General features: G+C 28.5%; 1 protein-coding gene across 1 annotated transcript in view; it reads left to right on the top strand.

Annotated features, from left to right (window-relative positions):
- LOC135930538 (probable 26S proteasome non-ATPase regulatory subunit 3) overlaps nucleotides 1-14,309 on the top strand; it is a 32,139-nt gene extending 17,830 nt beyond the window's left edge. Inside the window, exons 5-10 of the mRNA XM_065467345.1 lie at nucleotides 4,285-4,475; nucleotides 7,154-7,257; nucleotides 7,464-7,578; nucleotides 7,742-8,229; nucleotides 13,337-13,384; nucleotides 14,099-14,309. Of these exons, the coding sequence (XP_065323417.1) occupies nucleotides 4,285-4,475; nucleotides 7,154-7,257; nucleotides 7,464-7,578; nucleotides 7,742-8,229; nucleotides 13,337-13,384; nucleotides 14,099-14,176 (1,024 nt within the window). The 3' untranslated portion in view covers nucleotides 14,177-14,309. The remainder of the gene's footprint in view (nucleotides 1-4,284; nucleotides 4,476-7,153; nucleotides 7,258-7,463; nucleotides 7,579-7,741; nucleotides 8,230-13,336; nucleotides 13,385-14,098) is intronic.
- Nucleotides 14,310-14,654: the final 345 nt, after the last annotated feature.

Genomic DNA, 14,654 nt, shown 5'->3' with positions numbered 1-14,654 from the left:
ATCAGTGTATATGTCCAAGGGAATAATGAACAGATGTCGGAATTGCCTCAGCCATCAGTACAATCTCATCCAGCTAGAAAAGGGCGGAATCCGGTGCGTACGTGTTACTTCTGTCAATCCCGGGACCATCTCCAAGATGGATGTCCCAGAGCACCGCGAAGACAAGCCATGGGATATGCCAGACCTGCATGGATAAATAATACAGTGATGCGGCCCATACCGGAGAGACTGGAAACAGTTGTAAGACGAATGGAGCAGGCTCGATCGACGTTAGAAGGAGAACAAGGAGCTCCTCCTTGGCGGAAACAAGCCCGCCTGAAAATGACGGTGGATTATTGACAGACACAGAAATGGATGAATTTCTTAGAGGTGAATAGTATGGTAATAATTAATGTTAATTTTTCCATCGTTCATTTTTTTGGGGATATCCTGAATACTATGATATTTTGCATTATCGATTTTGTAATAGATCTTATTTTTATTTATTATTATGATGATCGATCAATAATTTTTATAGAAAAAAAATTTTTTTTCATCGTTCATTATTCATTTTTTTTTTAAATTAAAATAAAAATAAACCAGTGCAGAATAAAATAAGAGTAAAATATATTATATGTATTAAAACGGTGTAGAAACTATATTAAGAAATAAGAGTAAAATTTATATTAATAACCATAAGATACGCCACTGAAGTAATTTCAGAAATTATTGATTCAAAAAAAATATATTAACGTTATTTATTTTATTTTGATAACATGATATAATATTTTAAATTAGATTTTAAAGTAAATATTCTTTCTTTATCCAACCGCATCTATGATGCAAATATACATATATATATTTCATAATTAATTGAACATCTTTTAACTATATATTTTCCTAAGATATTATCCGAAACACAAATATTCTTCTGTAAGTAACTTGCCAATCTGATATATATATTAGTATTTATACCACAATTTCTTATGTTTTACCTCATAAATGATCTCTCCTTGATTATATATCTATATTTAATTTATTAAAAGAGTAGATGATAGGGTAAATGATTTCGAAAGACAAATTAATTAATCTACAAAGGCTCCTTTTTTAAATTAACAAACTTTTTCAGTTCATAACTCTATCTACAATTCAAATAAAGGGAAATGTTGTAGTAAAAACTTAGACACATATACCACTATCAAGGTACCTTGGATATCCATTGGACCTTGACACTATTGCTACATACTTTTTATCTACAACCTCAATATCCAACCACCCTTATGCCTTTGGGTAAAAATGCATCATTGATAGAAAAATTACTGCATATACATTTTTGACACATCAAATGCTAATTACCCAATAATCATCAGCTGCCACCACTGAAACGAAACAATGAAGTGCAATAAATATGCCTTTTTGAAAATATATAATAATTTTTTATAACTTTCGTTACAACCATTTAGGGGTGAAGAAACAATTCCTTTTTAACATTAATAAATGGAAAACTAATTGCATTCACCCCAAAAGAAAATTTATATCTAAGGCAAAAAGTATCATTCGAGGATTCAGATATGCAGATCAAATACACATTTCAGCTAATTTACAGCCAATTAAAAAATTATATTTAGGTCTCAATACTAGTAAGAGGCTAGATGTTTTAACTTAATTCCTCAGAAAAGGTGTATCCCTCTTGCTTAAGATTACCTTGTATAGACATATTCGCCGAATCGAGCTATCTTCAAAACTCTTTTGGTAGCTAAACTCAGCAAAACAAAAGAAATATTAACAGTTAAATGACATTAAATTCGTTCCTGTTGTTACATCAACTCTTGAAAACTTCGGCCAAATAGGCACTTACTTTTCTAAAGAAATAAAAAAATTACCTAACTTATTAGCCATCCTAAAGAGTACTTTTACTTTCTTCGGAACAGGGGTTTAGAAATTTGCTATTCAAACTTTTTTTATCTACTCAGTTTTTTGTAGCCTATTATCCTATGTTTTATCTTATCTATTTTATTTGTTCTTTATTTAGGCTACTTTTTACATTGGTTTATCGTTTATACCCTGATTTATCCTTATTTTACATGGGTTAGGTCAAGAATTAATAAAATCATTTTTATATATCATACAGAGATTATATAAATCTTAAATTTTTAATGAAAAAATGTAAATATAATGCACTTGCTAATCTCAACTCTTATATATATATATATATATGTAACTGAACTCGATATTTATTTAATCACATTCAATGCCAATCAAAGTTAACATTTTTTTAAAATTCTATATTATATATTTTTTATTATAATATTACTATATTCCAATCCAATCATAAACTATAATATAATAAAAATAAATACGCTCATTCTATATATAAACGTAATTGTGACTATAAATTCCCCCAAAACACGAATAATTATATCTTAAAATAGTAATTTGAATATTTTGTTTTAAAAAATAAAATTCCTTAGATTCGCATATAAGGGATCTTATTTTTTCTCCTATATTTTTTAAAAATATTAAAGTTCTGCTTGATAACAGGCCTCCGAATTGGATGTAACATGGTTCAACCACTTTCAATCGATAAAATGTAAAATATCGGTTGATACCTAAAAGGAGACACAGTTTTAATTATATATATACATAGATAAAGAAACATGCAAGGCAGGCAGCGATTAATTCAGTTATTAGCAGTTCTCCTGCGAGGATCCGAATACCAATGCTGGAGCCTGCTGATTTATTATCAGATGATGCCCTAAAGCTACATGGTTTAACTTCTGCATTTTGATCTTTATGTAAATCCTTAATTTAGGAGTTCATATGCGTCTTCATTTCTAAAAAATGTAAATTCGAATCCGGTCTATATAGCCGAGAAAAAAAAATCTAAATTTACACCATGCTTTTTGTACCAATCGTTATCTCTTCCCTTGGACATATGTCAAACGGAATTTCAAAGTTTTTTAATAATATAGGCTGTAAAATAAGTGCCCTTACTAAGGAATTTTATTTCTTAAAACTTAATATTCAAATTATTATTTTAAATTAAATTATTCCTGTTTTTTTGGGATACTTGTAGTCCCAATTCCGTTTTTATAGATTGAGCGTTTTTATTTTTATTATATTGTATTAATATTAAGTATAAACAGCATATAGAAAAATTTCACGTCCTTAGCCTGATGTAATTTTTGTTCTGAATTCTATTTTGAATAGCAGACTGAAGCCTGCCCACCATTTTGGGGATTTTTTTAGATGATAGATTTTTGATATCCAGTTTGGAAATCTTTAAAATACACTTTAAAATGTACTTATTCCTATTTTTTTAAATCCAAAATTACCATTTAGAACAGGTGGTAAATTCTTAAAATAAATATAATAATTTGGATGCAGCCTTAGAGCTTCTCTGAAAATAAATTTCTTGATGAGGACTATTAATTAGAGATCTGCAAATCACTCATTTGAGATCGGGCCTAGCCAAAAAAAATTTGGGTCGGGCTGCACAAATTTTTCGGGCCAAGTCGGGCTTGCTTGAAAAATAGGCCCGATGCAGATCACTACTATCAATATCTCTACAGCGCTAGAAACTGATACACGGGAAAATTATTTGCTGAAGGTGCCTTAAAGTGCTTCGGTTTTGACATCTTGTATAAATTATTCTATAAAGATTCACAGTAGATTATCAATATTTGATGCTGTTTTATCAAGTTTATAGATATCTTTCTTTATTAATAAATATATTTAAGAGACTTGCAGAGGTACCATTTGCACGTCTTAGCATAGGTTTTTTTAATGCCTGCCCCGGCCAGAATTTTTTTTTTTTAATTTTCAGGTCCAGCCAGGATTTTATAAAAAATATTGTATTTATTATTAATTGTTATAGCTAATAATGGCCATTTAAAATATACTAAAAAAAATTTTAAACCCAACCTGGGTATATTTAAAAAATTAAAATACGTCCCGGCCCGTGTACCCGGGCTTGCAGGTCTCTGATATATTTATTGGGTTCACGATCAAATTTAATTTTATATAAATATCCATCTTACTAATTTTATCTATTTTACTTGAAATTTTATTTATAATACTTAATAAAAAAATTAAGTTTCCTCAATATATCCTAATGTTATAAAACTCTTATTATTATAATCGGCATCTGATAGGCTTAATGTATATCGACACTAATCCAATATTACCATTATGAATATAGTCTAGCTTTAAAATGGATAAATTTGATTATAAAATTTTTAGAACAAATAAATACATGAATATTAGTAAATAAATGCAGAATAAATTTTAATTATTTTTATATAGATTTCTATTAGCACGATTTAGAACATGCACCCTGAGGAAAGACAATGATGGTCTGGCAGTTTTAATTAATCTGATTCTTAGGAACTACTTATTATATAAACTTTACAATCAAGCTGACATTTTTGCAGCAAAAACGAATTTTCCGGAAACTGCAAATAATAATGAATGGGCAAGATATTATTATTACATAGGTAATTAAATTTAACAAATTATTAAAAATAGACAAATTAAATTCTTCTTCTTCTTCTCCGTTTTATGGCGATTTCCAGGTTTACCCGGGTAAGCCAGTTTTCCCTCTGATTTTTCTTTTCCATTTTTGACGGTCCTGAGCATCAATACTTGTAAGATTCAAGCTTCTCATATCCGCCGCTATCACATTTGTCCACGTCATCTTGGGTCTTCCTCTAGGTCTTGATCCTCCTACTTCCATCATTGTGCATCTCTTTACCCAGTCATATCTTGTCATACGTTCCACATGCCCAAACCATCTTAGTCTATTTCGTCGCATTACCATACCAATCATTTCTATACCTAATCTTGCTCGCAATTCCTTGCTAGTTTTTCTCTCTCTCAGAGATACCCCACACATCCATCTAACCATCCTCATCTCTGTTCTTTCTAATTTGGCTTCGTGAATTGCTTTCATTGCCCATGTTTCACCGCCATAAACTAAACAACTCCTCACGCAGCTTACGTAAACTTTCCCCTTTAACTTCAGAGAAACTTTTTTATTTGTAAGAATAGATGACATCTCTCTGAACTTCTTCCAAGCTTGTCTGACCCTTGCAACAACAGCAGAATCTACACCACCATCTGCGTTTAGCATATCACCTAAATAACAAAACTTATCCACTTTTTCTAGGGTTAACCCATTGCCAATATCCAGACCACCATTTTTTAGGTTATCATTATTATGTATCCCTTTCATGCATGTTTTACAAATAAAGGTCATTCTTTCTAACATCAAATTGCCTTTTTTCCCACTACATCTTTTATGTACCCATATAGGACAAATTCAATATTTTTATCATTTCAAAATATATAACATCATGTTTAACAAAATTATTCTTATATTTTATTGATGGTAAGTTAGAATTTATTAGTATCTCTTTATTAATGCAAATTATTATATTTTAAAATTATTAAACTAAACTTAAAGTTATTGCTGATAGTGATGTCTCATTTTTACTTGTATTTCTTCTAACTATATTTGTTTTTCCAATGATCCGAACCATAACGAATATCGGTTGAGGCTTAGGTTCACACGTAAGAATTAATGATATTGGTTCGGTTGTGAACATTTAAAACCTGGTTTAAATGTTTTCACATATAACCTTATAAGAGTTATGTTAATTAAACATCTTAAAATTTTGTCCCTATTCCCAAAAAATAATATTGAGTGATATTACAATTAAAATATTTTCAATATTCCCTTATATCAAATTATATTTATAAAGAGAAGGAATAAATGTTGAGAACATTTCTATACAATAACTTGGATCGTTGGCCTGTCAAATAGCATACAAAATAGCTAAAAATACTTACTGATACTATCAATTGTAGTCCTATATTCCTCGATAAGTCGTTTTATTACTTTCATTAGTCTTTAAAAATGATTACCCACAATTTGAATATAAAAACAACTCTTTAAATTTAGTAAAAACGAAATAATAAATTCTTCTGATAAAATATATATATTCATAATAATATCATTATGTCCAATCAAAACTTTATTGACATATAATGTGTATAAATAAAATTATTCAAAATCGACACTATCAATCAAATCGATTATTTATGTACTTTAAAAGAGTTTGGATACCAAAAGGTTCAAACCGGTTCATATACATTTTTAAAGGTTCGGACAAAATTTTTACCTTTCAGTTTTGGTTTAGGCTCTGTAAATAATAAAGGTAAAACCGGTTTAAAAGTTCGGTTTTGGATCCCTGATTTTATCTGCAATGAAAATGCAATTATGTGAAGAAACATTATTTGCCTATGTTTTTAATAAAGTTGAGAATGTAAAAGAAAGTATTCTTTTTATCCTGCAATATCCATAAAAATTAGTAGCTAATCATCATTTACTTCTTCAAAGTAGATAAAATTCGCCTTCCCTGTCATATTTTTTTTACTTGTTCCTCATCCTTCATTTTTAGTATAATCTTTGCTTACTCCAACAATAAATTTTAAAAAATTGAGATATTATTAGAGCGAAAAATTGACCTGACACTGTTTCGGCAAATTTTTTAATATTGCTTTGCGAAGATATAGCTTTATTTTTAAAGAAAGGCTTATAGTTTAAAAAAACTAGCGACTCCATTGATACGAAACTATGGATGCATTAAAATGAAATTTTAAACAAAAAAATAGATATTATTTTTTCATATAATAAATTGAGGGCAATAAGAGTTACTTTTACTCGTGGTTGCGGTTACTCAGGATTGTTTGAAAAAAGGTTTATAGACTAAATAATTATTTATACGAATTATTCGAAATATTGGCATCGTATTATATCAATAAAACATATATTATTTGATTCGTTTTTTTTCAGGGTTCTGGACTCGATAAAATTTTAGCTGGGATACGGGACCAGGAAAATATTAAAATGAGATTTGTCAATACAAGCCCTAACCCCACGATCCGACAAGATTTAACAGCTGATCGATTTTTTATTTATGATTCTAAGAATTCTTGATTTTGATTAAGAAAAATTGATCTCATTAAAAGATGTTAAATCGTGTGGGACGAATTCCACTATCAATCTATCCTATATCTCAATACCCATCACTCCAATCGAGTTGTTAAAAATAAATTAGAATTTATATTCTATGTAAATATCACATTATGCTTTATATAAATTTTATTTTAGGACATATAAAAGCAATTCATTTGGAATATTCCGTAGCTCAAAAAAATTTGTTACAAGCCTCTAGAAAAGGACCACAATTATTAGCTATAGGATTTAAGCAAGCTGTACGATATTTTTTTATAACTAAATACAATTATAACCCGTTTCTAACATTTTTCTAAGACCCAGAAATTTAGAACGTTATCAAAAGCTTAAAAAATTGTGTAAATATCGACTTTTAGGATCGATATAAAAAAAATGTTGCAGGGTTTATACAATTTTTTTCTGTCTTTGAATATTTATTTTTAAGGTTTCTTTTTATTTTTACAAGATAAATAAATTAGCAATCGTGGTTCAATTGCTTCTGGGCGAAATACCCGAGAGAAATCTTTTTAAAGATCCTTCATTGAAGAAATCACTTTTACCCTACTTCCAGTTAACGCAAGGTCAAAGGATATTGAATTTTTAAAATATTATTTTAATTCTTATATTGCCTACCACCTAATCTTAATAATTAATTTAAATCCTAAATTTTTTAAAAATTTATTACCTTAGCACACATATTTTTTATACACTTCACGTCATTAATTCATTCATAACACCTTAAAGCTGTCAGGTTAGGCGACATAGAGTTTTTTTCCAACGTTCTACAAAAGTACGAATCCAAATTTCTGGCCGATTCAACCTATACCCTCATCATTAGATTGAGACGAAACGTGCTCAAGACTGGCATTAAGAAAATAAATTGCGCATATTCTCGCGTCTCTCTTCCAGATATAGCGGCAAAATTGAATTTGAAAACGGCCAAAAATAGTGTAGGGGATTGTGAATATATTCTCGCTAAGGCTATAAGAGACAAGGTCATAGAGGCCTCCGTACAGCACAACGATAACGGTAAAGAAAAAACCGGTGGAGTATACCTGGTTAACGGAAAATACGCTGCTTTGGGTGATCAAGCTGGAAAAGAAGCTATGGATAGAAAGGATTATTTTAATGACACCTACGGTACCCTGGGAGAGGGTGCAGAGGAAGAGCCTTGCAAGATTTTTCACGAGAGGATCAATTTTTGCTTGGATATTCACGAGCGATGTGTCAAGGTTTACCGCCATCATAATTTTGATAAATTTTATAGAAATAAATGTTATTATATTATTAAAGTTGGGATGCTATTTTGAGATATATTCTTTTTAGTTAGGTATAAACAAATATTTTTAAATATTGTGATTTGCAGATCCGCTATTTTAAAATGGCGGAATTATCATACAATATTAAACTCTTGAATCAAAATTCGGAAAAAAATGCATTGACATGCTAACATATATATATATTATATTTATTTATTAAAATGATTACGATGTAGTTGAAAAGCTAAGTGAGCAGAAAAATATTTGTATATTTCAGGCGATACTTTTGTTAACAGTTGATACTTTTTTGCAATAATTACAATATTGTTATAATTTGCTTTTTTCCCCAGTAAATATTCTACATTATTCTTTTTTGTTTGGTATCGGTAGAGATTGGCGCTGATGAAATAAGCGGCAGCCAACCAGATGTAAGAATAAATCAAATCGACGGCCATCGCTTTTTAGCTGTCGTCAAAGACGTCGATAATTAGCGCAATGACATTTTTTCATATAATATATACAACTAAGATATACATGCTAATACTATATTTTATTTTAAATAACTAGGGTTTCTGAATTTTTGAGATTCCAAGAATCCTAAATCTAAAATTAATGACTCAGTCAAAATAAATTTATATTTTCAAATTATTTATTTAATTTTGTTAACATATTTTTTTCATTAACATTTTTATATTTTGATTCAATAATTTAATTTTTTATTTTTTTTCCGCTTAAATAATAATATTTTTTAAAAAAATCAATGAATAATGATTCTTGAATAATTAGATCCTTTTTTGGTGCAGCATGCACCGAGAAGGTTTTTTTTCAGAATCCTGCTGTAATGGATTTTAGTCTGAAGATTTTCATACGCTTTCCAGTATTCTTAAACAAAGTAAACTCTTGTTTAAATTTGCTAAGATCACGTGTTCTCTGTGGCTCATACCTTTCATTGTTTAATTCTTCTTCCATAGTTAGTTCTCATTCTTCGTTTACTAAAATTTGGGAAACACTAATCATATTTATTAGCAATGAATTGATGATTAAATTAATCCCTATCCAGATAAAAGTATTTGACTTGCAAAAAATATTAAAAGAAAAACACAGTTGCAATTTATTAAAAAAATGTGTTTTTGACAGATATTTTTATAAAGTAAGTTTTTATCTATAAACTGGAAGACTTTTTGAATGAGTTTAAGAAATACACAATTTCTTTTTGATATTCTGGAGCTTGTATCATTAATTATGATAATTTTTACTATTATTTCATTGTTTATTTTCTATTAATTTTTTTTTTAATATTTAATTCTCTTCATTTATATTAAAAAACAGCATGATATATAAATATATTAAAATACATGGGAGGGAGGAGGGGCAAAAAATGGACACTTTTTGAGGAAACTAAGATGCCTCGAAATACAGCGATTTGAGATTATAACATTTTAAAAGCTAATCCATGATCAACATTAGTTTGAGAAATTAAATTTTTTTACCTAAAATCTTAATAAGATAGCCTAGGGGCCCATTGGTAGAAATAACTAGGATTGAAAATCAGAAAGTCATGATACTTTCTAATTTTTGATCTTTCAGCTGTAATAATCGGATCAATGTTTGGATTAGAAGAAAATTGGGAGACACAAGTGAAGTCCAAAATTATGTGTTTTCCTCGAAACCAAGGAATGCTTGTGAGCCCATCTGATCCATCCGACAATGGTAAGTGGACCTGTACAGAAATTTAGGATAGTTAGAGCCAACCCTAATTTATCCGAGATTATAGTTAATAGCCCTATGTCCACCAAACCGGCCTTTAGAACATAAACAGCTTAGACAATGTCTGTGCATAAAATCAGAGTCTCTCCTACTCCCATAGCATATATGAGGTTGACATATGTCACAGCCAAGTCTATATCTTATTTCCACCCTTAGCTCCTCGCCGGGTAGCAAAAGACCTAGATTGGCACTTGGGACAGCTTCGAGCCATTCATGGCCTGAGTTTTGTCTCAAGTATTTGAGAAGTCTCCAAGGGAGGGGTAAATTCTCACCAATTTTTTATAAGCCAGAAAGGGATTTAGAAAGTCTCTTTGCCGAGGACTGTGAAAGAGATAAAAGGCATAAATTTTTCTTCCATACTATTAAATTTTCGTTTTTTATATTATAGTTTTGAGAAATCTTCATTTAATGATGTATATTTATTTTTCTATTTGTATTGCACATAATATGAAAGTACTAAATATATTTATTTTTTAATAATATAACTAAAATATATATCTAAGTTGTATAATAATCTAGTGTAATTATCTGTTAAATTAGTCGTTCAAAGTAATAGATCGGATTCTATCTACGATATATCGTTACGTATATGGTAGAAGGCTCTTAAATCATAATTGATTAAATTAAGCAAAAGGCTGGTAATTGTCTCTATTATATGGATTCTGTTATTTGTTGGTTTGGCTTTGGTTTTTATAGATCGATATTGATTATTTAAAACGCCAAAAATATTTTCAATGGGGTTTAGTGTACGGGGAATAAGGTGGAAGATATGTTATATTTTGATAATGAGTTTTATATGGGCACGATTAATAGGCGCATTATCCATAAATAGATTAAAAGGCAAAATTGATGATAATTCATCCAGGTAAGTTCTAAATTTTATTGCTGTAAATTCCCCCGTTTATAATCTTGTTTTTTTGAGACCATTAATTCCTATGGTACACAAAACCGATCTGTTTTTCCCCTTTGAAGGAGGGATTTTGACGGGTGGCCTCTTACCCAGAGGTGCCCATCCATAGTGGGAATTGAAGCCTGTTTTATCTAAATGGAATATATTTTGAAATGGCACTTTCATCATTTTTAGTAAATATTCTTTACGAATATTGATAATATCTGGGGTTTATTGGGTTCATTTCCCAACCCTTTCCTGCTTTATCCCAGTAATTTAACGCATCTAGATATTCCCGAATCACTCATTTTGAGATAAGGTGGTAAATTTTCCAATATATTTTTTATCGTCAATCCATTATTATGTTCTAGTAGATGTATAATTTTTTATTTCAATTCGGAGTCATCCTTTTTGTTCCTCCCACTTTGATTGATTAATCGGCCAAGAGGTCATCGTATTATTCAGGGAAGATAATCCTTTTGAATCGGTATTCCAAGGCAATCGGTAAATTGAGGTCTTGCTCCATTGTTTTTTCCCTCCAGTTCATGCAGGTTCACTGAGTTATTTTTTGACTTTTGGCTTCTAGATTATTATATAATATAAATATATCTTTTCGTTAGATTATTATAATCGTACAATAAAAATGTAAAAATAAATATACATTAAATAAAGATTTTTCAGGTCATATCGATTATGATATAAAAAAAGAAAATTTAATAGAAAATAAACATTGAAAAAATAAGTTAAAAAATTATCATAATTTGAATAATTAATGGTACATTCTCCAGAATATACCTTAAATTTTACCCAAGAGAAATGTTGCAATATTTAACTCATTTGAAAAGTCTTCCTTCCAGTTTATAGATAAAAACTTATTTTATAAAAAAAAAACTCTGTCACAATACCAATTTTTTTTAATAAATTGCAAATATAAAATAATTTTTGCAAGCAAAATACTTTTATCTGGGTGGGGATTAATTTATTAATAGTCAACATTCATAAAATCATCATAATATGTAAATATTTTTTAAATAAACTAATTTAAAACGAAATCACTAAGTGTTCTAGTTGCTAGAGCACAAATAATTTTTTGGCATGCAGAATTTTGATCCACTTGCCTTTTCAAAAATTTATAACATTTTAGTGGATGACGTTATCCAATAGGAATAGGGTTCTAATTAGGAGTGTGCCGATGCACAAATTTTTCGCCAATCAGATCCGAAATTATTAAAATAACAAATCCTATATTTATATTGATTTTTATTTACCATCTATAAACAGCTCCATTTTGCCTATTTTTGACAAAATAAATATTTTTTAATCCTCGAAATTTCGCCAATAGAAGCACAAATCTTTCTGCCATATGTGGTGAGTATTTATTTTATGCAAAAATCTTGAGTTAACCGTTTTTAAAAATTTTCGAAATCGAGCCGTTTAACAATTTTAGCTGAATGTGAATCATTAGATATTTTAAATACCTTTCTTATTGCAGAGTATATAACAAAAAATAGTATAATAAATTTTTAAACATTTTAACAAATAAATTATTTTGCTTCTTTCATTTATTTTATTATTATAAAATAAAAAAAATTATATAATTTAATTATAATCTAATAACCAAAAACAATATTAAAAAATATCGGCCTTATCCGATATTTTTTGAAAACACTAAATATCGGTGCCGATCCTATATTTAATATTGGCACAGCCTTAGTTCTAATTCATTTATAGAATCATAATTTATGTTTGTCACTGAATGTTTTCTTGCTAACTTTGTTAATGTAATGATAATGATGTGTTTGTTAAGATCAGAATTTGCAACTTTGACGAAAAATGGTTTCATTTCTGCTTCCTAAAAAAAATGGGTCACGCACGACATTTTAACAAATATATATAAATTGCTTGCACTTTTATTAAAACCTTTTCTTGAAAATTTTAAAATGGGCTGGTTTCTAAAAATGTTAAAAGGGGTTCGGTTCCAATTCCGGTTTCCAACTCTGATTAGATTAGAATCGAAATATTTAAAATTATTACCTTCTATTTATTTAAATTTTATTGTTATTAATATAATATTTTGGTAATAGTTTTAAAAAATATATTAAAAAATTTTTCCGTTGGCCGTGCTCCGATATGAAAATCGGTGGCGTCCTAGCGTGATATAAATATTCGGTGATGAATTCTAGGAAGTGTAAAATGACGACCTTTCGGTGCGTCGCCCTAAGTAGGCCAATACCATGTTGGCATCGATATCGGTTAAAAAAGTGTTATCGTTGCATCGCGGGATATCTAAAGAACAAATGGTGGAAATATTATTATTCGATTAACTTTTTATATAAAATATCTAATTTGTGGCAATAATTATAGTAACTATACTATATACATTTTTTGTTAAATTTTTTTTAAAAAAATGTTATTTTATTGTAGTCATTGCGATATCCACCAAAAAATTACGATGATAATGAAACTAATGAAGTATACTTCACATTACATGTTTTTCTTGCTCTAATTTTGAATTATATTTTACTTTCGATTATAAATAATGAATATTCTAATTTCAAATTATTTTGTTCGCTAGAAATTTAATTATTCCTTTTAAAAGTGTGGCAGCTTATCTTCATTATTTTATTTTGTGTTTGACATTCGAGTTATCACGTTAGAATTTCTATCCTATCGAAAAGTTGCCACACGTTTGAATACAACTTAGCACATTTGGATTTTGTTAATATTTTTGTAGATATATTAGTAGAGCTTTTTACACGAAAATGTCAAATCTGACTGAACTCGGGTTAACTGGACACGACCAGACATTCTCTCATTTTAATCTGGGGTATTTGAACCTTGTCGAAATTTTAAATTATTTTTATTTTGCTACCCTAAATTTGTATAATATTCTTTTCAAGAATAACAAGAAAAAACTTATTTTGCTTTCTCGAACTATAATTTTTTTCGCTTTCCTTTTTTCATAATTTTTCAATAGTTAAAAACATCTTTGATATTTTTTCGGATAGGCCCTATTTCTAAGATAAAATCTGATTCTTGAAAAAATAATAATATTCGGATTGGATAGGTCGAATAAAAAAATTCCCCTAATTTGACTGGACTTGGAATATAGTTTCTGTAAAGCTCTAAGTATATACAAATAGTTTTTATCATACATTCATTTTCAAAACTGATACTTTTTATTAGGGTCGTCGAGAAAAAGAACAAATGGATATAGAAATAGCTAAACAATTAGCGGAAACAGATGACGATGATTTTTTTTGATTTTATTATTTATATTTAAAAAAAATTACAATTTATAATATTTTTTAGTTATTTTTTTTGTAATAAATAAACTAAATATAATTATCCTTGTCAATTTTGTTTTATTTTACAATATATCAGAGTTGTTATACCAAAATGTGTTATCTGTATCTGGATACACTTTTATTAAATCAGACAAATTTTATTTTAACGCAATGGATAACAACATTGTAATTTTCATATTATAATTTATTTTAATTACATCAATTTTTAGATCAATATTTATGACAATCTCCAAAAAGAAATCAAGTAATTTAATATTATTTTTGGGGGCACTACTTAGATAATAAATATTTTGACAATCATAAATTTTATATCATTTTTTTTGATGAGTTTTAGGATTTTAATATATTTAATGATAATACAGATAAACGGGGGTGCCTTAATAACAAAAATTTTGAGAATGTTTTATTATTAAAATATAACAATTATTTATAAC

The sequence above is a fragment of the Gordionus sp. m RMFG-2023 genome, chromosome 5 (assembly GCF_954871325.1).
Source record: "Gordionus sp. m RMFG-2023 chromosome 5, tfGorSpeb1-WG-v2, whole genome shotgun sequence".
Classification (NCBI taxonomy): domain Eukaryota; kingdom Metazoa; phylum Nematomorpha; class Gordioida; order Chordodea; family Parachordodidae; genus Gordionus; species Gordionus sp. m RMFG-2023.
This window is presented reverse-complemented; position numbering and strand designations above follow the sequence as displayed.